General features: G+C 52.0%; 7 protein-coding genes across 7 annotated transcripts; 6 read left to right on the top strand and 1 right to left on the bottom strand.

The window, feature by feature from the left end:
* Nucleotides 1–813: 813 nt before the first annotated feature.
* Nucleotides 814–4,004, top strand: H6S33_000855 (uncharacterized protein; the record flags this gene model as incomplete). The annotated part of the gene is made up of 7 exons (XM_044832278.1): nt 814–937; nt 1,015–1,035; nt 1,106–1,143; nt 1,199–2,369; nt 2,421–2,805; nt 2,863–3,733; nt 3,795–4,004. The coding sequence occupies 7 exons, from the start codon at nt 814–816 to the stop codon at nt 4,002–4,004; spliced, it is 2,820 nt and encodes a 939-aa protein (XP_044700414.1).
* A 1,150-nt stretch (nt 4,005–5,154) lies between these two features.
* H6S33_000854 (uncharacterized protein) lies at nt 5,155–7,023 on the top strand (the record flags this gene model as incomplete). Its single annotated transcript, XM_044832277.1, has 8 exons — nt 5,155–5,224; nt 5,341–5,393; nt 5,531–5,541; nt 5,621–5,654; nt 5,732–5,869; nt 5,949–5,970; nt 6,028–6,908; nt 6,967–7,023. The coding sequence occupies 8 exons, from the start codon at nt 5,155–5,157 to the stop codon at nt 7,021–7,023; spliced, it is 1,266 nt and encodes a 421-aa protein (XP_044700413.1).
* A 1,543-nt stretch (nt 7,024–8,566) lies between these two features.
* H6S33_000853 (uncharacterized protein) lies at nt 8,567–9,727 on the top strand (the record flags this gene model as incomplete). Its single annotated transcript, XM_044832276.1, has 3 exons — nt 8,567–8,648; nt 8,721–9,418; nt 9,482–9,727. 3 exons carry the CDS (start codon nt 8,567–8,569, stop codon nt 9,725–9,727), a joined length of 1,026 nt encoding a protein of 341 aa, XP_044700412.1.
* Nucleotides 9,728–13,040: 3,313 nt separating this feature from the next.
* H6S33_000852 (uncharacterized protein) lies at nt 13,041–14,876 on the bottom strand (the record flags this gene model as incomplete). The annotated part of the gene is made up of 5 exons (XM_044832275.1): nt 13,041–13,702; nt 13,778–14,271; nt 14,361–14,554; nt 14,635–14,713; nt 14,800–14,876. 5 exons carry the CDS (start codon nt 14,874–14,876, stop codon nt 13,041–13,043), a joined length of 1,506 nt encoding a protein of 501 aa, XP_044700411.1.
* A 516-nt stretch (nt 14,877–15,392) lies between these two features.
* H6S33_000851 (uncharacterized protein) lies at nt 15,393–17,931 on the top strand (the record flags this gene model as incomplete). The annotated part of the gene is made up of 2 exons (XM_044832274.1): nt 15,393–15,937; nt 16,167–17,931. The coding sequence occupies 2 exons, from the start codon at nt 15,393–15,395 to the stop codon at nt 17,929–17,931; spliced, it is 2,310 nt and encodes a 769-aa protein (XP_044700410.1).
* A 1,402-nt stretch (nt 17,932–19,333) lies between these two features.
* Nucleotides 19,334–21,387, top strand: H6S33_000850 (uncharacterized protein; the record flags this gene model as incomplete). Its single annotated transcript, XM_044832273.1, has 2 exons — nt 19,334–19,449; nt 19,599–21,387. 2 exons carry the CDS (start codon nt 19,334–19,336, stop codon nt 21,385–21,387), a joined length of 1,905 nt encoding a protein of 634 aa, XP_044700409.1.
* Nucleotides 21,388–25,972: 4,585 nt separating this feature from the next.
* H6S33_000849 (uncharacterized protein) lies at nt 25,973–26,131 on the top strand (the record flags this gene model as incomplete). The annotated part of the gene is made up of 1 exon (XM_044832271.1): nt 25,973–26,131. One exon carries the CDS (start codon nt 25,973–25,975, stop codon nt 26,129–26,131), a length of 159 nt encoding a protein of 52 aa, XP_044700408.1.
* Between the last annotated feature and the right edge of the window lie 919 nt (nt 26,132–27,050).

Below are 27,050 nucleotides of genomic sequence, written 5' to 3'. Positions count from 1 at the left end.
GCAGCTAACTGGACTAACCTGAGCTTAGAGTGGATCCTGCGTCACGGCTTTGTCGAGTACATATCCGTAGTGTTTGTCCGAAAACCCGGAATTCTTCTGCCTAATGCCAGATTTCTAGGCACAAACTTTGTAGGTAATGAAATTGAGCTTCTCCCAGGTATATACACGCAATTTTTCAGCATCACTATCTCTGCTTTTGTAAAATAGAGTAGTACCTACGGGGGACTCGAAATGCCATCCGAAGAGTTTTTCCGAAGAACCCGGTTCTTGATTAAAGGACAAGAGACTTGACTGCAATTGAACAAGTGGGCCCTCTACGGTCATTTGTCCGTGGGGGATTTTTTCATCTTTGTCAAACTTTTCTGGGTGTGTATCGGTATTATTAAGTTAGTCCCCGTCAAGGCTAGGGTGGCCTTTTATTGCAGTCGTTTAAATTTTGTCGTTCCCGCGTCTCTTTTTTTCTCGGTCCTACGAAAGTGTTGTTATCAGATTCTGCTCCCACCTCACACAAAGATCTTTTTTCTTTATCAGATTCAACATCGAAGGAAAAAGGGCATAACGCAGATCCACACGCACCCATAAGCAGGCATCCGCTGATCCGCCGACCCCACGCACCCCATTCGCCAGTGCCCCACGTTCGCATTTGACCCCTCTTTTTTTTCCCGAAAAAAAAGAACTACCGCCAACTTGGCTTCCTCTACATTCTTCAGAGCAGCGGCCGTTCGTTGCGGGAACGGAAGGTTAAAATTGCTCTGTGCTTCGGCTAGACTACCGCAAACAAATTCAAGACTTTTCTCTACAACACGATTCGATATGGTTGCTGAGAAGATTGACGGAACGTTGGTCGCGAAGAGGATCAGGGAGAGTATTAACCAGGAGATTAAGAAGAAGCAGGAAACCTCAAGCAGGTTTAAGCCTAGTTTGACGATTGTTCAAGGTGAGTGATTGGTGGAGGGGGAATGTGGGGTTTATTGAATAATAGATATGAATGGCCACTGACTTTCTTGTTTACAGTGGGCGACAGATCCGACTCTAGTAATAAACCCTTGAGATATCGATTTTGATAAATGAAACAAAACCTCTAACAGTTTTTCGAGACTTGCAGGCACCTATGTTCGCATGAAGCTGAAGGCCGCCGAAGAGGTTTGTACTTCGTTATTTTCATCGTAAAGTGACCTCACTCTGACTCATAATCTAGGCCAATATCACCTGTGACCTCGTCAAGCTTGATGCCGAAATTACTGAGGCTCAATTGCTTGAGAAGATCGAGCAGCTCAACAATGACCCTTCAATTCACGGTATCCTCGTTCAGCTGCCTGTTCCTAAGCACATTTCGGAGCCGGCTGTGACTGCTGCAGTTTCCCCAGCAAAGGATGTAGATGGTTTCGGAGCGATTAACATCGGTGAACTTGCTAAGCGTGGTGGAAACCCACCTTTCGTCCCATGTACCCCCCAGGGTGTCATGGTTCTTCTCAAGGAGTACGGTGTTGACATTTCCGGGAAACATGCCGTTGTTCTTGGACGTAGTGACATTGTCGGGTCCCCCGTTTCATACCTCTTGAAGAACGCTGATGCTACCGTCACTGTTTGTCACTCGCGCACCAGGAATATTCAGGATTTTGTCAAGCAGGCTGATATCCTTATTGCTGCCATTGGTCAACCTCAATTCGTCAAGGGCGATTGGCTAAAGCCAGGCGCCGTCGTTATCGATGTTGGTACTAACTACATCAAGGATGCGACTCGCAAGTCTGGTGAACGTCTCGTCGGAGATGTCGACTATGAGTCTGCAAAGGAAGTTGCATCCAAGATCACCCCTGTCCCTGGCGGTGTTGGGCCAATGACCGTTGCCATGCTTCTGCAGAACGTCATCACTTCCGCAAACCGTTTCTACGCAGAAAACTCTGACAGGAAGACTACACCATTGCCATTGAAGCTTCTTAGCCCCGTCCCTAGCGATATTGCTGTATCCAGGGCCCAGGTGCCAAAAAACATCAAAATCATTGCACATGAGCTCGGAATCTCGGACCAGGAGCTTGAACTATTCGGCGCTTACAAGGCCAAGGTCAACTTGGATCTTCTTCAGCGATTGGGTCACCGCAGGAATGGAAAGTACATTCTCGTTGCCGGTATCACTCCCACTCCTCTCGGAGAGGGCAAGTCTACTACCACCATGGGGTTGACCCAGGCTCTCGGTGCTCACTTGGGAAGGATTGCTTTCGCCAACGTCAGGCAACCCAGTCAAGGACCTACGTTCGGTATCAAGGGTGGTGCTGCTGGTGGAGGATACTCTCAGGTCATTCCTATGGACGAGTTCAACATGCACTTGACTGGTGATATTCACGCCATCACCGCTGCAAACAACTTGCTTGGTAAGATAAACATTGACTCTCATTCTTATATCGGATGCTGATAACTTCCAGCTGCTGCTATTGAGACCAGGATGTTCCACGAGAACACTCAGAAGGACAAGGCCTTGTTCAACCGTCTCGTTCCCAAAAAGAACGGCGTCCGCACATTTGCCCCCGTCATGTTCCGTCGTCTTAAGAAGCTTGGAATTGACAAGACCAACCCGGACGACTTGACCCCCGAGGAAGTCACCAAGTTCGCAAGACTCGATATTGACCCAGAAACAATCACATGGCGTAGAGTCTTGGATGTCAACGATCGCCATTTGCGGCAAGTTACCATTGGCCAGGCACCATCGGAGAAGGGACACACTCGTGTTACTGGATTCGATATCTCAGTTGCTTCCGAGTGTATGGCTGTTTTGGCCCTATCGAATGACTTGCCGGACATGCGTGAACGGTAATGATTACAGATATCTGAAGATTGAGTTTAGAGCTAATTTCTTTTTGTGAACAGTCTTGGACGCATGGTTATTGGAACAAGCAGGTCTGGAGACCCAGTCACTTGCGACGATATTGGTGCCGGTGGAGCCTTGACTGCACTCATGAAGGATGCCATCAAGCCTAACCTTATGCAAACTCTTGAGGGAACCCCGGTCTTTGTCCACGCTGGTCCTTTCGCCAACATCTCTATCGGAGCTTCCTCCGTCATTGCCGACAGACTTGCCCTCAAGCTTGCCGGTACTGAAGAGGATGAGGTTCACGAGGATAAGGTTGGTTACGTCGTCACGGAGGCTGGCTTCGACTTCACCATGGGTGGAGAGCGCTTCTTCAATATCAAGTGCAGGTCCAGTGGTCTCACCCCAGATGTTGTTGTTATCGTTGCTACTGTCCGTGCTCTTAAGGTTCACGGTGGGGGGCCTGAAGTCACTGCTGGCGCACCCCTTCCTGAGGAATACCGCACTGAGAACGTCGAGTTGCTCCGCAAGGGCTGTATCAACTTGGCTAAGCACATCGCCAACGCCAAATATTACGGCATTCCCGTCGTCGTTGCCATCAACAAGTTCCACACGGATACTGATGCAGAAATCCAGTGCATTCGTGAGGAGGCTATCAAGGCTGGCGCTGAAGATGCTGTCCCAGCTAACCACTGGGCCGAGGGTGGAAAGGGAGCTGTTGACTTGGCCAAGGCGGTTATTGAATCCTCCTCCAAGCCCAAGAACTTTAGACTCTTGTACAGCACCGAGATGTCCATCGTTGAGAAGATGGAGGCTATTGCCAAAGAGATGTACGGTGGAAACGGTGTCGAGCTTAGCGAGCTTGCAAAGCAGCAGTGCGAAACCTACACCAGACAGGGCTTTGGACACTTGCCCGTTTGCATTGCTAAGGTTCGTTTCCCCACCCTTTCTTCCCGTAGAACTATTATTAACTAAGCTCGGTAAACATTAGACCCAATACTCGCTTTCTCACGACCCACTCCTGAAGGGTGCGCCCACTGGCTTTACCGTGCCAATTCGCGATGTGCGGTTGTCGCCGGGTGCGGGTTATCTGTATGCGAAGGCAGCGGATATCCAGACTATTCCTGGTCTGCCAACCGCTCCGGGATATCTCAATGTCGATGTTAATGCGGAGACTGGTGAGATTGAGGGATTGTTTTAGGGAGGTTGTTGTGGGGTAGGAGTAAAGTTTAGCCGCGGGCCGGGTGGGAACGAGGTTGTTCCGATTTCTTTTGTTTTTTGTTTTTTTTATTTGCGGAGGAACGGGGTTGCAATTTCAACAATTGGTACAGGCGCATTTTGGGGGAAAATTTCAACACAGTACAAAAATTCAAGTCTTAGTAAACAAATTCTGTATGGCAGCAGTAGATGATCACGATGAATATCATGTTGTTGCAAAGAAGAATGTTATCGAGATTCGACATAGCGAAAGGATAACCGAAAACCAAACGCTTACTCTGCGGTATGACGTTAGACCCGTTGACCCGAAGGAATAACCCCACCATCCGAGTGAGAAAACTTCATTTGGGGGTAACCCCCACCATTTTGCTCCGTCGCTCGCTGTAAGGGAGGCTCGCGGGGTCCTATCAATAATACCAATCCTTTTTGGTAAATCCCGCTCCAGGGAAAGCGGGAAACAACAGAAAGGGAGAGCGATGGAGGTGAAGGGGGAAAAAAAAAAAATTGAAAAAAAAAAAAAATTTACTCGCACTGTGTGTGGTGTGACTCTAACATCCATCAAATAATTGCCAATTGCCCACCTGCCCTGCCTTTTACTACCCCCCCCACTGAACACATCTGAAGTGCTGAGATCGAGAGAACCTAGCACACGGAACGCTCCTGCTTTTTGCTTAATTCCCTCTTTCCCTTCCCTTCTACGGTGTACCTCTCTTTTTTATCTCCGATATATACCGACTTTGTTCCTCGGCAATGAGTTTCGTTCGCCCCTCCTCCTCCCGGTTGTTGTCGCTGCGGGGCCGGTCATCATCAACTGCATCCTTCTCGTGCGCTGCTGCTAGACCTTTCACATCAGCATCATTGTCGTTGAAGTCGCGGATTTATTCTCCTTCTACTACTCGCACTCCCACCGCTGCAACTACTCCTTCTTCGTCAAGCTTCAACTACTCAAACAAAAGATTCTTCTCCGTCAGTATGGCTCGTGAATGTGAGTGTGCTTGCTCTCTTTTATTTTGATAATTTATCCTTGTCTCTTGTTTGTTGTGTGTGTGTGACTTTTTGGGGGAAGCATGTATGGAAGGATGGACTAAGGGAGGAAGTTGGATGTAATGGATGCGTGATAAGATGAGGATGGCATGGCATGCACGGGTGCTAAGTGTGGTGGTGATGTAGTCCAGAAGATCAAGGTCAAGAACCCAATTGTTGGTATGTATCCTATTCGCCCAGGAACGGAGCAAGAGCGAAGGAGTGGGAAAGAGAGAAAGGGAAAGAAAGAAGGGGGTGTATATGCGGTTCAAGAGGGAATCTCTGACGTTATGTAGAATTGGATGGAGATGAGATGACCCGGATCATCTGGGACATGATCAAGCAGAAGGTATGTTTGGTCCATCATTTGCTGCAACTGGCCCAACTGCAGCTCGCCGCTTATTTCAACGTCCCCTCATCAACTTCCTCGGCATGTGAATGCAAAGATAAACAAAAAGACTGACTCATATTCGTGTGATACCATAGTTCATCCACCCGTGCGTAAACTGATTTTTCTTTCATTATCTTGATGTGCTCAATGCCTCGGTAGAGTTTCGGTTGTTGACGATAACATAGATACCTTGACATTGACCTCAAATACTACGATCTTGTAAGTATATGCTCTCCTGGGATTGGGGGGTTTGTTTGGTCATGTATCACAACGGTCTAACGGAGGTTTTGTGATAGGGACTCGAGTACCGTGACCAGACCGATGATAAGGTTACCACTGATGCCGCTGAGGCCATCTTGAAGTACCAAGTCGGTGTCAAGTGTGCCACCATCACTCCCGATGAGGCCCGTGTTGAGGAGTTCAAGTTGAAGAAGGTAATGATCACTCAGTTCACCCTCTTAAGCCCCAATTTCGGTGGTGTTTCCAATCATTTACTAACATCACGGACAATAGATGTGGCTCAGCCCCAACGGAAGTCAGTAATATCAATCATTTCCACCTTGTGAGACAGCAAGACTAACCCTAACCCCAGCCATCCGTAACATTCTCGGTGGTACCGTCTTCCGTGAGCCCATTGTCATCCCCCGTATCCCCCGTCTCGTCCAGGGATGGAAGGAGCCCATCATCATCGGTCGTCACGCCCACGGTGACCAGTACCGTGCCAAGGACCTCGTCGTCCCCGGCCCTGGAACCCTCGAGCTCGTATACACCCCGGTTGGTGGTGAGCCCGAGCGCATCAAGGTCTTCGACTACAAGTCCGGCGGTGTCGGCCTCGCCATGTACAACACTGACGAGTCCATTGAGGGCTTCGCCCACGCCTCGTTCAAGCTCGCCATCCAGAAGAAGCTCCCGCTGTACATGAGCACCAAGAACACCATCCTCAAGAAGTACGACGGAAGGTTCAAGGACATCTTCCAGCAGATCTACGACACCACATACAAGGCCGAGTTCGAGGCCGCAAAGATCTGGTACGAGCACCGTCTCATCGACGACATGGTCGCCCAGATGATCAAATCCGAGGGCGGCTACATCATCGCCATGAAGAACTACGACGGTGACGTCCAGTCCGACATTGTTGCCCAGGGCTTCGGATCTCTCGGTCTCATGACCTCGGTCCTCATCACCCCCGACGGTAAGACTTTCGAGTCTGAGGCCGCCCACGGAACTGTCACTCGCCACTACAGGGAGTACCAGAAGGGCAAGGAGACCTCCACTAACCCCATTGCATCGATCTTTGCCTGGACCCGTGGTTTGATCCAGAGAGGACAGCTCGATGGAACCCCCGAGGTTGTGGCCTTCGCGGAGGCCGTTGAGAAGGCGGTTGTTGACACTGTTGACATTGACGGTATCATGACCAAGGATTTGGCCCTGGCCTGTGGACGCAAGGACCGTGAAGCGTGGGTTACTACTAATGTAAGATTTCCTTCTCCCATCACATAACCATGTGAATAGCGCACTGACAAGCTTGTAGGAGTACATGGATGCCGTCGAGAAGAGGTTGAAGAACTCTTTGAAGGAGAAGTTGTAAAGAAAAACGCAACATGATTTAACACTCTTTTTTTTTTTTAGAAAATTACATGTATTTTGGGGGCTATGGATCTGTTTTTCCCTCTTTTTTTTTTCTTTTTTTCGTTTGAGGAAATTGTTTTTGTACATGTACAGAGTGCATAGGATATCCGGGATCTTTTTAAAAAATATAAAATAAGAAATTTTTCCTCCGAAACGACGGTGTTTTTGAAGTGATGTGATGTTGTAGTGTGGTGTTCATAAATAAGCCCTTGCGCCATGTCCTCCCCCAGCTGCTGCGGACTCAAGTGGGTAGGTGGTCACAAACCATCACTCGCACCGAAAATTAGCTTTGAAGAACCCAGCACACAACAACCCTTACCCACCGCTCTAGCCTATGTACCCTACCCGTCCGCCTCACCCTCCCTCCCCCGTGCCGAGCCCGCTATTAGCCAGCCTATTTGCGCGCCAAAACTGTAAAACCCAGAAGCGCAACCACAGCAACATGGCGCAGCGGAAGCGCGCCGGGCTCATAACCCGGAGGTCCCACGATCGAAACGTGGTGTTGCTAACATTTTGTGTTCTTTTTTTTTTGTGCTCTCTGAGGATGTGTGGAGGAAGAGACGGCGTGTCTGTTTCATGTGTGGGGAATTTTGAGTTTGTTTTGAACGTGGAGAGGGACTTGGGAGGGGTTTTTCTTTTGGGAGACGGAGGGGGTGATATTCTGTGATGCGACTCCCTTAACTTTGTGCGTTGGACTCGAAGCGTTATGTGTGTGTTTGCTAAGGATTAAGTAAGTCCCTGAAGCCCATACACTTACGGTATAAACCTCAGTGCTAGAGATCACGAATATTCGAGCGTAAAGTTCCACAATTAAGCTATGTACATGCTTTGTGAGATTTTGACAGTCGGTGTCGGTGTGGAATAGTCAAAACCTAGTACGATGTCAATCTAGCCCTCAAAATAATTTTTCACTCTCGAAATATGAGAGAGCAAAAAAAGCAAAAAAGGATGGTGGGGTGGTCGATTCACCATCCCCCAAAGTCCAAGGTGGGGATCGAGCATACGCACTGGCGAGGTTGTTCCACTCAGTTACTTGAATAACAGACCAGTGTCATTACACTAAGGCGTGGTCATTTTTTTCACTTGAGCCAGCCAATGTAGGGTTAGGTGTATATCCATATATATGCATATAAACTTCAATCTTGTAGCACGTCCCCTTCTTCACGAGGGTTAGGTTCCGCTGCGGGGGAAATTAGTAGCAATGCCCAAAGGGGGCGGTTAGACACCTTGGTGGTAGTATTGATAATGGACGCCTTATTGCACCTGTGGAGGGAAATGATCGAAAATACTTATTTTTGCAGACCAAGCCTAATCACATCATCGCCTTAGAAATTGTTTCCCGACGACGGAGATTTCCGCCGTTGCTTATCAACCATCCCCCGCCACTCACTCAGAGCTGCCCCTCCACAGACAGATATAATATCCTCAACTACAACTACACATCTACACTGCTTATTTACAACCTCACCTACAGCTAAACGTAAGACCACAGACAAGCCACCATGGCCGCCGTCGCACTCCCCCTCCAAGCAAACATCATGGGCCCGCCCCCCGCCGACCCGCAACTCGTCGCCCCCGAGCCCGGTAAGCCACCTCTCCCATAAACCCCCCCCCCCCCCCCCCCCATAACCCTCACCCCCCTCTAACAGCTCACAGAACACTGCCCCGGCCCCTCCTCCGAGCTCGCCGGCCAAGGCGACGCCTGCGCCGGCTGCCCCAACCAACAAATCTGCGCCACAGCCCCCAAAGGGCCCGACCCCGACCTGCCCCTCATCAACGCGCGCATGTCCACCATCGCGCACAAGCTGCTCATCATTTCCGGCAAAGGCGGCGTCGGCAAGTCGACCTTCACGTCCATGCTCGCGCACGCCTTCGCGCAGTCCCCCACCACGCAGGTCGGCGTGTGCGACATCGACATCTGCGGGCCGAGCATCCCGCGCATGATGGGCGCGCTCGGCGAGAGCATCCACTCCAGCAGCTCCGGGTGGAGCCCCGTGTATGTGGCGGATAATCTGGGCGTCATGAGTATCCAGTTTATGCTGCCGGGCAAGGACGATGCGATCATCTGGCGCGGCCCGAAGAAGAATGGGCTGATTAAGCAGTTTCTGAAGGATGTGGAGTGGGGCGCGCTGGATTGGCTGCTGGTGGATACGCCGCCGGGGACCAGCGATGAGCATCTGAGCGTGTGCGGGTATCTGAAGGGGACGGGCGTGGATGGCGCGGTGGTGGTCACGACGCCGCAGGAGGTGGCGCTGCTGGATGTGAGGAAGGAGATTGACTTTTGTAGGAAGGCCGGGGTGAGGGTGTTGGGTGTGGTCGAGAATATGAGTGGCTTTGTGTGCCCGAACTGCGAGGTAGGTTTTCACCGGAACGAGTACTGGTTGTCGGGGTTCCATTGATGCTAACGAGAGGTGTAGGGTGAGTCGCAGATATTCCACGCAACAACGGGAGGTGCCCGCGCGCTCTGCAAGGAGATGGATATCCCGTTCCTCGGCGCTGTCCCTCTCGACCCGCGCATCGGCGTGGCGTGCGACTATGGCGAGAGCTTCTTTGACGCCTACCCGGAGAGCCCGGCGTGTGAAGGCTTGATGGGGATTATTGAGAAGCTGAGAGAGGGCATGGGGTTGCCGCCGTTGGAGAGTGAGGGCGTTGAGGATCAATAGTTTTTCTTTTTGTATTTGATATCCTTTTTTGTGCTTTTCTTTGATTTGTGGGGTATGGAGTTTGGAGTGTGCCAGTTGTAAAAATAAAATTCTTGCAGCGTGAATTGCGGTTGGTGAAATGGGGATAGAATAAAAGAAAATATGGATCCAATTCTACCAATTGCTTCGCTGATATGATACACGAGATGAGCCCAATGCAAAACGTAACATCAACCACTACAAAACATTAGCATCGTCAGAGGATTGTAGTATCACTGTCGAGTTTGGAGCTGCCTTCCGTACTGTTAATCATCTTCACCAATAAATCAAGTCATGAAATATCACTCGCACCAAGAAACGGGCAGAAGTCTCCCGTTATTCTTGAAATGATAATTTTTAACGTGTCCATATCTATCCACCCAGCATTCCAGTAGCAGAGTATCCAGATCTAGTAGCGATGCTCTTCCCAAAGGTGAACTAGTTCCTGGTGCGGGAGGGGGGAAGTGTCCACTAAACGTGCTACTGTCAAGTAAATCCCGAACAGGGTATCCGCCCACTAGGCTCTCTCTCTCGCATAGATATTAAAGGTCTTATTGTGATAAGGATGCTGATAATATAGCATTAGAAGCACACTGGTATCTGGAGAATGCCTTGACAGCAATTCCAAGCCCTCGCGCTGCATGTAACCGGGTATTGAAGCATCCCACAACATTGAAGGAGCCTGCCACGAGAGCTCCGGTTATATCGTTATTATGCCACTTCGGACAGCCAGCGGGGATCTCCTTGTTATTTGGAGCGGAGAGTGAAATTCTTTTATGACGAGAGGCCGTCTAGATCTTATATGGGTGAGCCCTGATGAGAAGCCACGAGAAGACTGAAGGGTCCACTTTTGGAGGATTTCTGCTCGCTCGCTGTACGCAGAGGAGGTCCTAGGCAGGAGAGGGGGCATCGCTCCGCTTGTCCAGTAGAGAAAATCGGTTAGTGAAGGTGTGGTCAATGCCGCTTGATGTGGTGAAGGCGGTCTCCTCGGCTTCAATCACTCTTTTCCTTGTCTGTCCTCTATATTTCAAAGACTTCCCTAGGTGATATATGGCAACGAGATTGTATCCTTCAATTGGGTCTAGAAACGCTCCAGCGTCGACCGGCCTGCCTGGTAGCCTCCGCAACAGGTGTAGCTATGCAACTCTGTTGCTGTCTCCTTCAATTGGCCGCCGGTGTTTGGGTTGATTCTTGTCATTATTCTCATACTTGATTTATGCTGCAGTCGTAACCCTCTTTCGACTGTGTTAGTATCTGTGTGTCTAGTATCGACAACGTTTGGAAGTTTTGTGGCCATAACCGTACTGGCCCCTTGATCATGGAGTTTAAGTTGCGGCCGAAACCAAACAGAGGAAATGGTGAGAGCGGTGAGCGTTCACTTTCATGGGCTCCGGGGGGTTGAGGGGGCCCGGGGTGATCATCGGTGACTGGGGTAGATGTGTTGTTGTTAAGCACACTCATGCTCATAGATCATCACTCGCACCATGTGCCCAACTCAGCTACCCAGCCAAGCCCGAGCACGCGCAAAACGTTGGTGTAAAGTGCACTTCTCCCCCACCCTTTCTTCCCCTCCATCACCACCACTTCCCACTTCTTCTCCTCCGTCATCACTACATCTATTCGAAGTCATCTGCTTAATCAAGTTTATCGTCACCCCCTATTTTTTAAAACCGCCCTCGTAATCATTGTTTTATTCGCTATTCATACACACCGCCGCCTCTCCATACAAAATGGGGTACTGACTGGCCCATTGCTCTCCATGTTGGTTGGTTTGTATATTCCCCCGAGGGGCAGAGGAAATCATTTTCTCCTTTCTGCTGCTTTTCGTTCTCTACTTTTTTTTTCTCCCCTGTGCATGTGTTGACCCCCCCCCCCCCCCCCCCCCCCATTTCTCCTTGCTTATCCTTTCTCCCAGTCTCCTCATCCACCCCCACCCCTTTCATCACGGGCGCGTCGCGACTGGGTACTATCTCGCTTTCCCTGTCAACAGGAAATCCGGCATAAGGCTTGAGCACAGTGTGTGAAGTATGGATCTAATTTTTTGGTGATTGTTTTATGTTTTTGACATCCAGAAACTAAAATAACCCAGAAAATCAAGTCCATATTTGATAGTACAGCGCTCAGGCTTTATGCTGTCGAGATATCCATTGTGCCTCTCTTGCTTGAGGGGATTATTGGAGCGGTTAGGCGCGATTTAGTGTGAAGGCTTGGGCACTGTGTGTGAAGTATGGATCTAATTTTTTGGTGATTGTTTTGTGTTTTTTTTGGCAGCCAAAAGCAAAAATAACCCAGAACAATCAAGTCCATATTTGATAGTACAACGCTCGGGTTTTATGCTGTCGATAATGTGCCATATTTGTAAACAAACAAGTCAAGAGTAAAATTTTAATGCAGCATATTTTGATGGCTTTTAGGGTTGTCCGATACGGGCACGATCTAGGTACTAGCATACAGTTCTTACGATATATTGATGTTCAGCGCGTTTGGGTGGAGTCTTGAACACAGAGGTATGTATGTACCTGGACGGTACTGTTATCCCCATATGTTGCATTTCTTGATATGTGTAGAGGAGCACTGTAGAAAAGCGACTCTACAGTTCGAAAAATTAAAGTGAGACAGAACCTTTCAATTGAACCATCATAATCAGTAAAGAACCTCCCTGAGACATGTCCGTACCGTAAATGTGCCCCCAAATATGCCTCTGTTGGAACGGACACGCGAGCGTAAGTCTTTTTTGTCGTGGTGGGTTATATGTATAATGTTTTTGGGAAATAAATCTTTTTATATGTTAAACTGTGACTACGAGAGACCGCCTCTTTTGGCGTTTCAGTTCCAATAAACTGTTCTAATGTAATATCACCCCCCAATGAATTAACTATAGTAGAGGAAGGGGCCGACCCCCAGATGTAAATCATAACTTATCACTCGCCATGTCTTGGCACGCGGGCACACCGTCCGACTTGGTTGAAATTCAGATAACAAGAGAGAGAGGTTCTGACTTTTTTTTTTCGTTCCTTTTCTTTCTGGAATAATCTATGGGGGGGTTATGCGGTTTTTTGGTATGGAGTTGGACAAGTGCTGCGGATGCCAGTACCTGATGGAGTGGAATGTGCCTTTGTACTCTCATCCGTATAACCGCATCATAGATATCACTTTGCCAGACAAAACAGACGAACCAAGAAACCAAGAAACCAAGAAACCAAACTAAAAAAAAAAACCAGAAAATGTCAAATTGATATCTATCTCTACATAAACCCACCGCTTCTCCCCACGCCCCCCCCCCCCCCAACTACCACTACGCCGTAAAATACAACCAACTAAAGCCCACCCAACTCCCCACCACCCCGACCGCCGCATAGCTACTCATAAACATCTGCGGCACAAACTCCCACCTCCCCCGCCACACCAGCGGATGCAGCACGCTCGTATACACCACCAGCGGCACGCTCACCACAATAAACAGCGTCGCGGGCCGGTCCAGCAAAAACCGGCGCTGCCCCACACTCACGGGCGCCAGGCGGTCAAACGCCGACAAAAACACAAGCAGCCAGAGCACCGTGTAGACGGTCTTGATGGGGAACTCGGGGGCCGTGAAGAGCAGCGGGAAGAGGGACACGTGGCCGGCGACGGCGAGCGGGCGGAAGGCGCCGAGGTAGCGCCGGTCTTTGAGCGCGAGCAGGGAGAAGGGGAGGATGATGAGGAGGACGGCCTTCTCGTGCACGTGCCAGCCGAAGAGGAAGGAGGCGTAGGCGCAGAGCGTCACGGCGCCGAGGAAGGTGTCGAAGGTGGGGCGCAGCCAGAGCTTGAGGAGGGCGAGCAGCTGGAAGAGGAGGGTGAGGAGGAAGGTGGTGCGTGGGGTGACGTTGGGGAGGACGGCGAAGGAGGTGTCGCCGACGAGGCCGCGGGTGACGCTGGTGAGGGCGCTGGGGTCGACGGTGAGGCCTAGGCGGGGGGCGACTACGGCGTGTTAGATCAGCTCAGCTCAATTCGCCCTGCTACACCCCCCGGGAAGGAAGGGAGAAAGGTACGTACCGTATATCAGCACGCGGTCCGTGAACGAGTACATCGCCCACACGTTCGGCGCCCAGTACGCATGACACAAGCCGCGACTAAACGGAAACAGCCTCGCAGCCAGCTGCGGCATCTGGCCCCAATACACGAACGGGCCGAAGGCGGCGCCAAACACCGCCAGCAGGCCCAGCCCCAGCTTGACGCAGTTCGCGAAGCGGATGTCCAGCACCGACCGCGGGCCGAGGCAGTAGGCGCGCAGCAGGAACACAAAGTATGCCGGCGCCAGGTAGAGGTAGATGTGCTTCAGGCACAGCAGCGCGGCGAAGAGCAGGCCTGAGAGCAGCCGCGTGGACGGCGAGCGCGCAAGGACCAGTGAGAGGAGCAGGATGCCGTAGAGGAAGCCGTTGTATTGGAAGTGGATGTGGTCGATGATGAGCAGGCCCGGGGAGAGCAGGATCGAGAGGGCGGCGGCGTGTGCGGTGCGTTTGGACGCTTCCGGGGCCGTGGTGATGTATCTAGCGAGCAGCGACGGCACCTCTGGTTAGAACCTTTCCTCCCCCCGCCAACAAGGCATCCCCGGGGGGTGCTGGGGAGGGAAACTGACTTCTGGAGCGCAAAGACGAGCAGCAGCTCGGTGAAGATGACAGACAGGCGCTGGAAGTAGACGGTCTGCGTGCTGGCGTAGTTGAGGTTCTGCACCTCGAGCATGGCCGGGTCAAAGTACTTTGCGACCTGGCTGAGGCACCACTCGAACGCCGCGAAGAAGGGCGGGTAGTCGAGCGTCCATTCCGAGGTTTTCTAGAGCTCCGCGGTCAGGTCTTGGTACTAGTAGCTCCGGCGACGCACGCAGGATTAGGGAAGCTAGCGGTGAGGCATACCTCGAAGTACCACTCCTTGACGGGCAGAGAGTGTGTGATGGCCAGCCAGTTGCGGTGGACCTCGAAGTCTGTAGATTTACTGCTCAGATCAGCTTCCAGCCCCCCCGACTGCCATTCCACCACTCCTAGCACAACTACTGAATGAAGCCCAGGGACAATACTGACTATGTGGGGATCAGCAGCAGCTTGAACGCCGTCGAGACAATCGCGCACTCGCGCAGTGAGGGGTGGAATTTCTCCATCAGACATTCATGCCCTCTTGGATCGAGTCTCCAGGAGCCGTCGAGAAGGAGTGAGCGGTGAGCGGTGAGCGGTGAGCGGTGAGCGGGATTGCGAGTACAGCGCTGGAACGTGTTGTTTGAGGGATGCCCTCGATTACCCTGCCTGTCCGTCACGTGGTGCTGCCCACAGCGAGTTTTGCAGTGCCCTGATGTACGCTGACTACGGCACTAACAGTCCCTAGCCAAAAAAAGGGAAAAAAAAAAAAAAAAAAGTTTCCCACCGCAAAGAAAAAAAAAGTTCGAGCCCGCACACAACAAAACCACACGAGGGAGAGAAAAAACCTATCCTCGCAACAACTCTCCACCACCGATAACGGGCCTGCTCGACTCAATTCAGTTCAACACAGAGACACTGACACAGCTACAATAATAGCTGCTCTGTTCCTTTGGTTTCTAAAGGATCCCATATACAGCACCGTATATATATACATATTATAATAATTATCCAATTGGCCCCACCAGAACCCACTACACACAATGGTCCAAAAGAAGCCCACCACAGCCAGCACGGCCACCAAGTCCAGCGGGCCCTCAAAGCTCACCACCCCCTCCGCCACCCCGCTGCTGACATCCGCCTTCTCGCCCGCGCACCTGCGCCTGTCGCTCTTCGCCTCGACGATCCTGGGCCTCGACGCCGTGCGGCTGCGCATCCACGACACAGTCACCGGCCGTCTGCGCTGCGAGCACGCGCTCGACAAGGGCGTGTCCGTCAACTCGCTCGCCTGGGGCACCGTCCCCAGCGCCGCCGCCGCGGCGGCCGCCGGCGCAAAGAAGAAGCGCAAGAGGGTCGACGGCGGCGGCGCCGAGGAGGCGGCGGTGGTGGTTGCGGCGGCGACGAGTAGAGGGGAGGTGCTGCTGTTCTCGCCGAGTGAGGGCGTGGTGGTCGGCGTGCTGGAGGGAGGCCATATTGGGGAGGTGAGGCAGTTTGTGTTTTCGGGGGAGAAGGAGGAGGGGAGGGGGTGGAGTTGTGGGGTTGATGCGAAGCTGGTTGAGTGGGATCTGAGGAGGAGGCTGCAGATGAGGTATGTTACAGTTCTTTTTTGCATAATCTTGGGGTCGATTGGGCTCTGCTGGGGCTGCTGGGGATGCTGGGGCTGCTGGGGATGCTGGGATATATTGCATATATTCCTGACATCTCGTACAAAGACCCACAAAACTCCCTTCTTCCCCTGCAGTTGCACACCGAAACCCCCCTCACCTGCATTTCCAATCATTACCACCCCGCTCACTCGATATCAAAAAAAAACCCAGAACAATCAACCTCCCCGACGCCGCCATCCGCCGCCTCGCCTACGCGCCGCCCGCCGCCGTGCTCTGCGCCTCGCACACAACCTACGCCATCAACCACCACAACCCGGGCATGACCGCACCCGCAAAGTTCACCGCCAACACCACGCCCATCCACACCCTCGCCACCTCGCCCGACCACACGCGCTTCCTCTCCGCCGCCGACTCGGACCGCTTCATCAACGTCTTCGCCCTCGCCGGGTCCAGGAGCATCGGCGCCCTCGTCGCCGAAGCCGACGTCACATCCATCGCCGTCTGCCCCACCGCCGACCTCCTCCTCGCCGTCACCACCGACGGCCTCGTCGAGCTCTTCACCGCCCCCTTCGACCCCGCGGGCGCCGCCGACGCCGCGGCATCCCCAACCGCCGCCAGGAAGCGCAAGGCGCTCACCAAGAAGGGCGCCGCCAAGGTGACGGTGGTCCGCCCCGGCAGCAAGGAGCGCGTGGCGATCGCGGACGCTTCGGTCCAGGGCGACGACATCGTCGTTGCCTGGGTCGAGAGCGGCGTCAACATGGAGTTCGAGAAGCTCCGCTGGGCCAGCGCCGAGTCGGGGTCTTTGGTCCTGACCGGCACGGTCGAGATTGCGCGCACGAGCACCGTCCGTGTCGGCGGTGGTGGCGCGGCGACTGGCTCGACGCTGAACGGCGTCAAGGACCTGGGGAAGGCCTCGGTCGACGAGAGTAAGTCTGTCGTTGTCGGCGGCACCGACGCGCAGGACATCGGCATGGAAGACGCGCCCAGCGACGCCGACGACCTCGACCTCTCATCCGACGAAGACGCCGCCGCCGCCGCCCCCGCCGCCGCCGACGAGCCCTCCTTCGCCGAGAAGTTCCAAGCCCTCGAAGTCAAGACCCTCCACAGCACCGCGCTCACCACCACCGCCGCCTCCACCGCCGCCACCACCATCAAGAAGCCCACCGCCCCCGCCGCCGGCTCCCTCACCACCGTCCTCACGCAAGCCCTCAAAACGCACGACACCCAGCTGCTCGAGTCCTGCCTGCACGTCACGGACTCGCCCTCCATCATCGCGACCGTGCGCCGCCTCAGCTCGACCCTCGCCGTGGACCTGCTCGAGCGCCTCGCGGAGCGCATCGCGCGCCGCCCCGGCCGCGCCGGGTCCCTCGGCGTGTGGGTGCGCTGGACGCTCGTCGCGCATGGCGGGTATCTCGTCTCGCTGCCGGACCTCATGAGTACGCTGGCGGGCCTGTATTCGACGCTGAATAGTAGGGCGGGCGCGCTGCCGAGGCTGCTGGCGCTGCAGGGGAGGCTGGATATGTTGAGGGCGCAGGTGGATCTGAGGAAGGTGATGAGGGGCGATGAGGAGGTGGAGGAGGAGGAGGAGAGGGGCGTGCTGTATGTGGAGGGGCAGGATGATGGGGAGGAGTCGGATGAGGAGCCGGAGGAGGTGGGGATGCAGGGGTTGGTGATTGAGGATGCGAGCTTTATTGGGGGGAAGGTGGGGGGTGAGGAGGATGTGGAGGAGGAGGAGGAGGAGGAGGAGGAGGAGGAGGAGGAGGAGGAGGAAGAGGAGGATGACGAGGAAGATGAAGATGAAGATGAGGAAGAGGAGAAGGGCTTCTTCGATATCGAGGCCAGCGAGGCCAGCGAGGACGAGGACGAGGACGAAGTGGACTACGACGACGTCGACGTCCAGGTCCTGGACTCGGAGGAGGAGGAGGAAGAGCAGCAGAGAAAGTCTGCAAAGTCCAAGAGCAAGAGCAGACGGTGAACATCTTCACCAAGCGTATAAAAAAAAAAGGATTAACAAGCGGTGCAGTAATGTCATTTAGTTAGAGAGAAAAAAAAATCTTGTACGTTAAGATGGCGGCTTTCTTCGTTTCTTTTTTTCTTTTTTAAAATCCTTATCTTTCTTGTGTTTGTGTTTTCGATATTGTCTATTTTTTTACCAAAAAGAAAAGTTGTGCTAAAAGTATTTACTATCTTGCTACTGCTACTACCTACTGCTACTGGACGAGTCTACTACGGTCTACTATTCTACATGTGCTACTGCTACCTGCTACCCTACTACATAGCTGTATTTACTTTACTACCAGTTTACTACTACGTACTTTACCACCTGTGTCTATCAATATCCGTATCTATCCACAATTCGATCCCAGATCTCCATCTATCACTCTCGATCCCCCCCCAAAGGCCCAGCGGAACATCGCACCATGCACGTTCCATCCCATCTGTAGAGTACCTACCTACTCTACCGTAGATTAGATTACCTTCCTCCCACCTCCCCCCACCCCTCACCCCTCTACCCACAGGGTCCAGAGTACTTCCTCCCCATAGCCAACTGAGGGGCAAAAATATAAAAAAAAAAAGCAGGTTACCCCCATGCACAGCAAAAGTGCGGTTTGGTGTCGGGCTGCGGCATGACGCTGCACGCACTGCTGCTGCTCCCACACACACGGGCCTTTTGCTTTTTTTTTGATTGTCCTGGACACCCACCCACCCACCCGGCCTACATACATGTATCCATCCATACTTTCCCCTTTGGCGCCCATGCGGTAGAGCACATATCTACTACAATATGTATGCGCCGGCAGGCGGGCAGGCAGGAGCAAGTAATTTTTTTTTCTTGTTGCTGCGAAGGGAGGGAGAGGGATCTACAGACATACATAGGGGGTGAAAGGGAAAGGGAGAGGGAAGGGGGGGGGGGTATTTAGAGTAGGTATGCGGAATTCAAATTGGTCGCGGTTCTTTGTTAGATATCTTTACCCCCGGTTTTCCTGATCTTAGTACCCTCAAACGCGCGCGCACTCCCCCCTCCTCTTGAAGGTTTCTATTCTCGGTCTTTGTGTGAGTGTGTTTGCTTGTGGTGTGGGTGTTTGTATATCGGATTTCCCTAGTGTGTGTGTGTGTGTGTGTGTGTGTGTGTGTGCGTGAGAGGGAGGGAGGGATCAGCACAAAAATCAATCTATTTTTCCCGCTCGTGATCCACTTGCTACATATTTGCTTGCTACTTACCGGCATTCTCTTCAACCTCATACTACCTTTTCCTCTCGTCCACAAACTTCCCCCCCCCTCCGAGCCAGGGAAATTCGATACCCACACATTCGCTCGACCCCCCCCCCTCGATCCCCTCCTCCTCCTCCCCCCCCCCATTCGCCCACTCGCTCGTCATGTCGAACCCTCCAAAGACTGCTGGGAAGAAGAATAAGAGCGCTGGCACGGGAGAGCCAAAGGAGAAGAGTGAAGCGCTGGCGTCGTCGTCGGCGTTGATCATCTGTCGGAATAAGTCTGTTTGCCCCCCCCCCCTTCCTTCCCCCCTCACCCCCATATCATAGCATACCACTCCGGCGCCGACCTGAGGATTCATCTGGACTGGAATTGAACCCACCTCTCCCCCTCTCCCTCCCTCAATTGGGCACACACTGACCTCCGCAGGCACTGGCGCTACATCTCCTCCTTCCACGGCCCCTGGCTCCAGCTGCCCCCCGAGGTCCTCACCTCCCTCCTGCACAGCAACCACCACGCCCCGCGCCCGCGCCCCATCGACCCCTCCGTCCTCTCGGACCTCGTGCAGATCCGGCACCTCGTCGACGATGCCACAACCCTCGCCGTGCGCGCCGCCTCCTCCTCCACCCCCCGCCTCTCGCGCGAACGCAAGCACCGCATGCGCGAGCTCGCCACCCAGAAGCTCTCGCGCGCCTACCACCTCGACGAGATCGCCGCCTCCGTCGCAACAATGCAGAGCGCCAGCTCCCTCGAGGACGTGGCGGCCCTGGTGCTCCAGCGCAACCCCGACGACCCCGACGCAAAGTACGTCCACTTCTTCCACGAGAAGATCCCGTCGCGCATGCTCGCAAAGTGCACCAGTCTCGCCCCGCTCGACGATGTGATTGCGGAGCGCCCCGGCGAGGGCGCGCCGCTGAGGACTAGGGCCGTCACGAAGGCGTTCAAGGACGACCATGTCAGCGCCGCGGCGGACCTGACGGCCGCGCTCAATGTGTGTAGGCCCGCGAGGCATGGGCATGATGTTGTGGTTGCGCGCGGGGGCGCGGCGGCGGCGACGGAGGAGCAGCAGCAGACGCCGTCGAGTCTGGAGGCGCAGCTGCTGTTCCATAGGGCGTCGACGTATCTGACGATTGCGGCGGGGGCGGTTGAGACGGCGCTGGACAGGCCGAAGGCGGGCGCGGCGCCGGTGGAGGAGGCGGAGAAGGAGGCGGCGAGGAAGGTCGTCAGGGCGAATGCAAAGAGGGCGCTCAGGGACTTTGTCAGGTTCCTGGGGAACTTTGAGTACACGCCCGGGCTGCCGGCGGAGACTCGAGACGAGTTTGTGAGGAAGGTGAACGAGGAGCTGGGGCGTGGCCGCGGCAGCGAGTCTGGAAACACCGAGAAGGACGCCAAAAAGCTCCTCGAGATGTTCTACCGCCAGAACAGCAGCAGCAGCACTGCCTCCGACAGCAGCAACGGCGGTAGCAGCAGCAGCAGCAGCGCTCTCACTAGGATCAGCGGCGGCGGCGGCGGCGGCGGCGGCTACAGCGGTACCAGCACAGGCTCTCGCCCCTTCACCTCCCTCCCGCCGCCCCCGGTCTACGCCCTCTCAGCGCTCTTCACCTCCCCGCCGTCCTCTCTGCCCCCATACCCGTGCACCGCGCTCACAACCGCCAGCGCCCCACCACCCACGCCCACCTCCGCCGCCCTCACCGCCCTCCTCTCCGACTCCACCGAGTCAATCACCTACCACCCACTGCTCACTGACGCGCTACACAGTCTCCTCCTCTGCCATGTCCTCCTCAGCACGCCGCCCAAGGAGCTGCTCCGGCACGCGCACATGGTGGCGCGGCTAGCGCGCGTCTGCGACGGCTACCCCATCTTCCTTGCTGCGCGGTCGCCGGCACGCGCAGACTGGATCGAGGTCCTGCGCAAGACGGGGAACTTTGTCGGCATTGAAGGGAGCTGGGAGGCGCTGTGCTCGCCGGCGCCCTTGGGCGGTGGCGGTGGCCCGCAGGCGCCAAAGAGGTGGGCGCAGGAAGAGGGGGGGAAGGAGTATCCGGTGGTGACGGAGCGGGCGGGGTGGCTGGCAAGGTGGGTGAAGGATGTGGCGAGAAGGGAAAGGGCGAGGGTGGAGGATGGGACGGAGGTGGCGGTGGTACCACAGCAGCAGAGGAGGAAGAAGGCGCCGGCGAAGTCTGGGGCGGTGGTTGTTGGGGCGGCGAGCGCCGCGTCGTAGACTGGCTTCGGGAGGGATAATGATCGAGGGTCTGGCTCTGGCTGGCTGATGCCATTGAAACTTTTAGAATTCAAAGATCGGGATTAGGGATTGGGGATTGGGACTAGCTGCGAGTAATAGGTGCGCGAGTGAGTGAATATGTTGACCGAGTGAGTGAATATGTTGACCGAGTGATATCGTGTGACCCAAGCCAAGATAACCTTGCCAGGCACGTTTCTGAAAAACAGCGGGAAATGCCCCTCGGTATTCTTGAAGAATCCAAGGGATCTCTGTCTTGCTCCGGTCGTATTTCTTGAGTGGAGTGGTTTGGCCGCACCAAGGGGTGCGAGTGATTATCTGTGATCATTGCTCTGGTATTGGAAGGCAATAGCCTAGTTACATGTAGCAATACCGATTCATCCATTTGAAATCCGATTGGACGCCTCTGAGCGACTTATTTAATCACGCATAATCTGTGGTTTTGCTACTGTAGTAAGCAAAACAGCTTCCAATAAAGGAATTGACCAACGCCCCCTTACGCATATATGTTACCCCGTATCAAAGATTCCGGGATGCAGCTGAGGAAAAGTAATATCCATTCTGGAAAACTCGCAAGATGAGGGCCATCACAGGCTAGCCCCTCCGGTAATGACTATGCTCATATCCAGAACGAATGTATACACCCAAATACCGCTATGGCAGGCAAACAGCCAAAACGCCCAACACCTCCGGTCTGAAAAGGAAAATAAAAAGTGTAGGTATTGATATGCAGCTAGCCGTCGAATCTAGTGTGGCCCATGAGGAATCTCAGCCTTGCGGTCCCACAAGGTATATCCCCCATACAAACTGCGAATGCCATACCACTATAGTATCTTTTTTCTATTGTGATTATATACGTATACTGCGACACTGCAGATAAATAGTATCAAGCTCAAGTTATTGTATCCTACTCGCACAGCCGGTTTCAAACCGTCTAAGGAACTATGGCGAATGATCTGGTAACCATCAATAAGAGCTTATAGTTGGGTCTATTTGGAGTCCCCAGATCACCGATTGCCTTTTTTGTATGGGACACATCTCTTTTCTTTGAGGAGGACCCCAAGGTTCACAGGTCAAAAGGATTCCAACTGAATATTAAGAATTATGACTGAAAAAGGTTGCATCCTAGATTTTGGCCTGCTTTTTATCTATTTGTGGACGAGGTGGATGAGAGCTTCTGCACGCCAAGATGTAGCGAGTGATATTATATGAAGAAGTCTGTTGGCTGGCCGCTGTATATGTCAGATAAACCTGGCAGTGGTGATGGAGAAAGAAGAGGGAAAGCGAAGACATTAATCAAAGCTTATTTAGAAGGTTAGTTGCCACCTAGAGTAACACCACGTGGTCACTGGTGCTGGAGGAAAATCTCCTGGTTACATATCAGATCTTTATCCAACTGTTCCCATCCAAATGCAACGCCATTATTCAGGCTCATTGACACTTCTTCAAAGCAACCAACCTACCCTACTACATCAGGTTTGTTAGAGTCGATAAATAACTAACGATCTGATTCAGAAGCTCTGCTACACCGAGGGCAGGTGATGGCGCCACTACCTACACAGAGCTCATCCACGCAGCTCTAGGCCCCAGAGCTCAGTTGATTAATCCTCCTTTAGCCACGCTGCACTACCTCGTTTATCCTCTCCACTTACCAACAGGTTGCTGCTCGTTACGCGCAATCACACCAAATCAGACACAGGGCTCAATGTCCATACCCCCAGACACCGCCTAAATCAACTACGTATAGAGTCAGTACGTACAGCGTGGTAAATCAGACGGATGGGCATGAGGTGCCTACACTCGTCAGAACCCAAAGGCCCAGCGGCCAGAACCACAAATCTGATCACATCTCTTTTCTACTAGACGCATAAACCAAAGGATCTCTCACAACAGAGATCATAGCTATATAGAGATGAAGAGTGTCCAGTGGTATCCAAGTTATGGGGTGCTTGCTGGCCAAAGGAATTCTCCCTGTTCGCATCGAACTGTTGAAGGTTTCGGTACTAACTACACCATCTCAGATCCGCTTTTGAGCGCCAGGGCCTGTGCATGTACAGGATATCAAGCAACGATATAAAATATATAGGTTGCAGGCACTTAGTACGAGGGTTATCTATTCATACTACCTCGAACACCCGGCCACTTGCAGAGATGACTTTGGGAGGAGCGGGCTATCACACTGTTCACCAGCTTGAACTGTTAATGCTTCGGTTCCCGTACCATCGGTAGTGGAATATAGCCCTCCCTATGATCATCCCGAAGCCGGTGACGTTTCTTTTTTCAAAAACAAACTATCAACCAAAGAACACAGCACAGCTATAGATGCGCTTGTGGGATTTAGGGAGCAAAAGATATACTATATACTGACTCCGAAGGCTCCCCGGACGTTTCGAAGAAGCAAGGCATATATACTATAATGAACGGGCATTATGAGGCCCTTAGCTCTGGCGACCCCATGGAAGACAATTTGTTGAAAGGCTTGAGAGTTGAATCACACAATATCACTCGTTTCCATAATTTATATTGGTAAACTTATCAGCCTCCTGGGGATTCCGCACAACTAACTATATCACGTTAGGGAATTTATAATGAATGCCTGAGCCTATAGGATGCGGACGCTGGCTACATCACTACTCAACCAATCACATATATTCAAAAACTCACAGCGCTACTTGCACCAAACCAGAAAGGTCAATATAAGTCTAACTATCAGAGAGGAAATATGGTGCCTACCACTGGAGGCTACACGCCTAACAAACTCATTTAAGGGTTTCTAGTAAGCTAGCCAGGCCCGAATGTTCTTGTTGTTGGGATAATACTATCTAACCGAACCATACTTCATGATTAGTGCCAAATCAGGCTCAATGAAATACCGAGTTAGTAATACCAACATTTCTATACGTTATTTCACCTATTATTCCAAGCCTCCACGCCGATATAGGATCACAGGATTCATAGAATTGTCAGCTAGTACTTGGTCGCTGAAGAGATATTGAAACTAAACTTATACAATTCTACAATCATTTGAGGCAATGGGGTAGCAATCGTTGCAACACACCTAGCCAGCCAAATAGATTGTAGGGTTCACCTCGATCAACCTATTTACAAAACTGGTTACTCTATAGGTTCGACTTTTATTTCTTTCTGGTGCTTGGTAGAATATAACTTCTATATAATCTTGTAGAAACAAAAACTTGCGCACAGTCTTACATACACAACACAACTGGGCCGGGACGGAAAGGTTCTCAATGATAGGAACAAACTGAACAACATAAATGAGTTTTTGTTCCGAGACATAGGGAAGAAATATCTTCGATCATGCGGTATCACTCGTTTACCACTCGTGGTATGGTGCACACACTTTTAAAGGTGACACGGCGGTATACGGAAGTGGAACAATTGTGGCTGCAATATGGACTCATGGGCCTATCAGAGTGCTCATTTCTAGCCATTTTGCTGCATCGCTGCCACAACTCGGTCAGGTTTTCTTTTCGGGGGGGTATAAATGGGTATAATGCTGTTCCACTTTATTCTGTCTTGGCACTTTTTACATACAAAAACAGTCGGTTTCAGTCTCTTATAACTTCATGACCATGATAGATATCGAAAAATTTGAAAGATAGAACTAAAGTCCATCACTATTACTATACTTTTTATCTTACCGATTTCCTTTTATCTTTTTTAGTGGTGAAGTTATAAGCGATTGGCTTTTCGTCACTTTTGGTTATCTTTAAGAGTGGGCGCACCATAGATTGAGACTCATATTATTATCTAAACAAGAGTGTAATTCATGCCTTGCGTTTGATCTAATATATGATATTGTTGAGCTCAATCCCTCACCCTCTGCGGTCGATAAGGTCATGAGCATCCTCTTTGTTTGGAGGCCGTTGGCACTATGATGTGGTGCCCTACGACAATATTCAATGCCCTAATAATAAGAGTATGGGCTTAAGTTAGATCTAATTAATCTTTCAGACGGATATAGATAATAAATATTCACTATTGCCTAGTAAATTCGTGGATTGGGTAGGTATTCAATCATACTAGCGACCAGGAGAGATGTATCCTTGTACCGTGGGATTCCATGATGCTATATCTCCCTTTTATAGATTCTGATGCGACCAGTTAATGTCTAGGGAATCTAACCCTAACCCTGGCCCACCCCAATTTGAAATAGGCCCACAACCACTGTTAGCGAAGTAGAAATAAGTTGTGCACCTCCGATTAGGATATACTCAGGGCTTCCCCACTTTGGCAACCTTAATAACGATACCATGGACGTCACTAGGCTTAGGCTTACATGTAGTCATGCCGGTGTGGCCCGAGCGCCAACCATTTAACTCGGTTCCCATTAGTACTGAGTGACTGAGTGACTGAGGTGACCCGGGTTGGCATTCCAACTATAAATGCACTTGAATCTAAGTCGAAGGGATGTGTTCTTTTTTCTTATTGCGCGCGTCAAGCCACGACATAGCACATACACCCCCGGATTCCTCGACATTAGAACCTCCCATTCATTCTAGAAGACCTCTCTATCCTCAGGGTTACGATTCAATAATTACAAGCAATGAGTTGGGTTGACGATATCCTGAGTTTGAGCATCTCATTGCGGTCCTGGCTGTTTGGGCCTGGACATGAGAGTGGGGTGGATCGGTTTGAAGGTTGGGTTTTGGTTTTAAAAACGATGAAGATGCTAGGGAAGGAGACATGGAAACAGATTTCGTGATCTCTGGATCTAATTCGTAAGTACTGGGTTTGTGGAGACGAGTTTACCATTTTTTGCTGACTTTCCGATACTGCAGAGGTTGTCTTTCTTGATATCCGCCCTCAGGCCCGAGTTTGAGGATTAGAGAAACACTTCCAGGGCTGGCCGGCTGGGAGCTTGAAACGATTAGGAGTAAAATAGATGTATAAATATCGGTCCAAGTGTGTTTCAAAAATATATAGACATAGAGCGATTGAGTATGTGCTTTAACTTTTGACATGACGGCCGGAGTTTGAGTGCATGTTGGTCAGTGTTCTGGGATACTGCACATGCACGAATACCAGGGCAATATTGTTCGACATGTAGCTGTATTAGTATGTACATGTAGTTTATACCTCTGGTGTAACCGCGATAAACTTATGCACCGCGGAAGGTCAAAGCCAGGTCATTCTAACGGACCTTTCCGTTCACTCCTATATATAAACAAGGCCAGACGAGACCTGTGAGTTACAAGTGATGGCCAGCTATGGGACCCGCTGCCGAGTTTGAAATGTTGCAGATCCAAAGGTCATTACCACTGGAACTCATATTCGGGTTCTTCCCTTCCCTGAGTGATACCTAACACTAACACCGATGCAAGATGCAATGGAAGCCGTTTGGATACCTGCCTGACTGCCAGCTGCAGGTACATATACGACCGGGCCCAGGATATAGGATGGAAGGCGATAAGATCACCACCCCGGTAGTTGCACATGATGTGTGTTCTACTAATGGCCAATGGCTCATGGAAAAATGTGGATTGGTAGGCTCACAGGTAGGCCAAGCTGATCTACGCCACAAATTGAAATGTCATCGGTTGATTATGACGTTTCTTCCTTTTGACAACTGGTAGTTTCTCTTTTCTCCTGATGATCATCCACGTGGACCCCATTACAAGAGT

The sequence above is a fragment of the Morchella sextelata genome (genome assembly GCF_020137385.1).
Source record: "Morchella sextelata strain SCLS chromosome Unknown scls_1, whole genome shotgun sequence".
NCBI lineage: Eukaryota > Fungi > Ascomycota > Pezizomycetes > Pezizales > Morchellaceae > Morchella > Morchella sextelata.
This window is presented reverse-complemented; position numbering and strand designations above follow the sequence as displayed.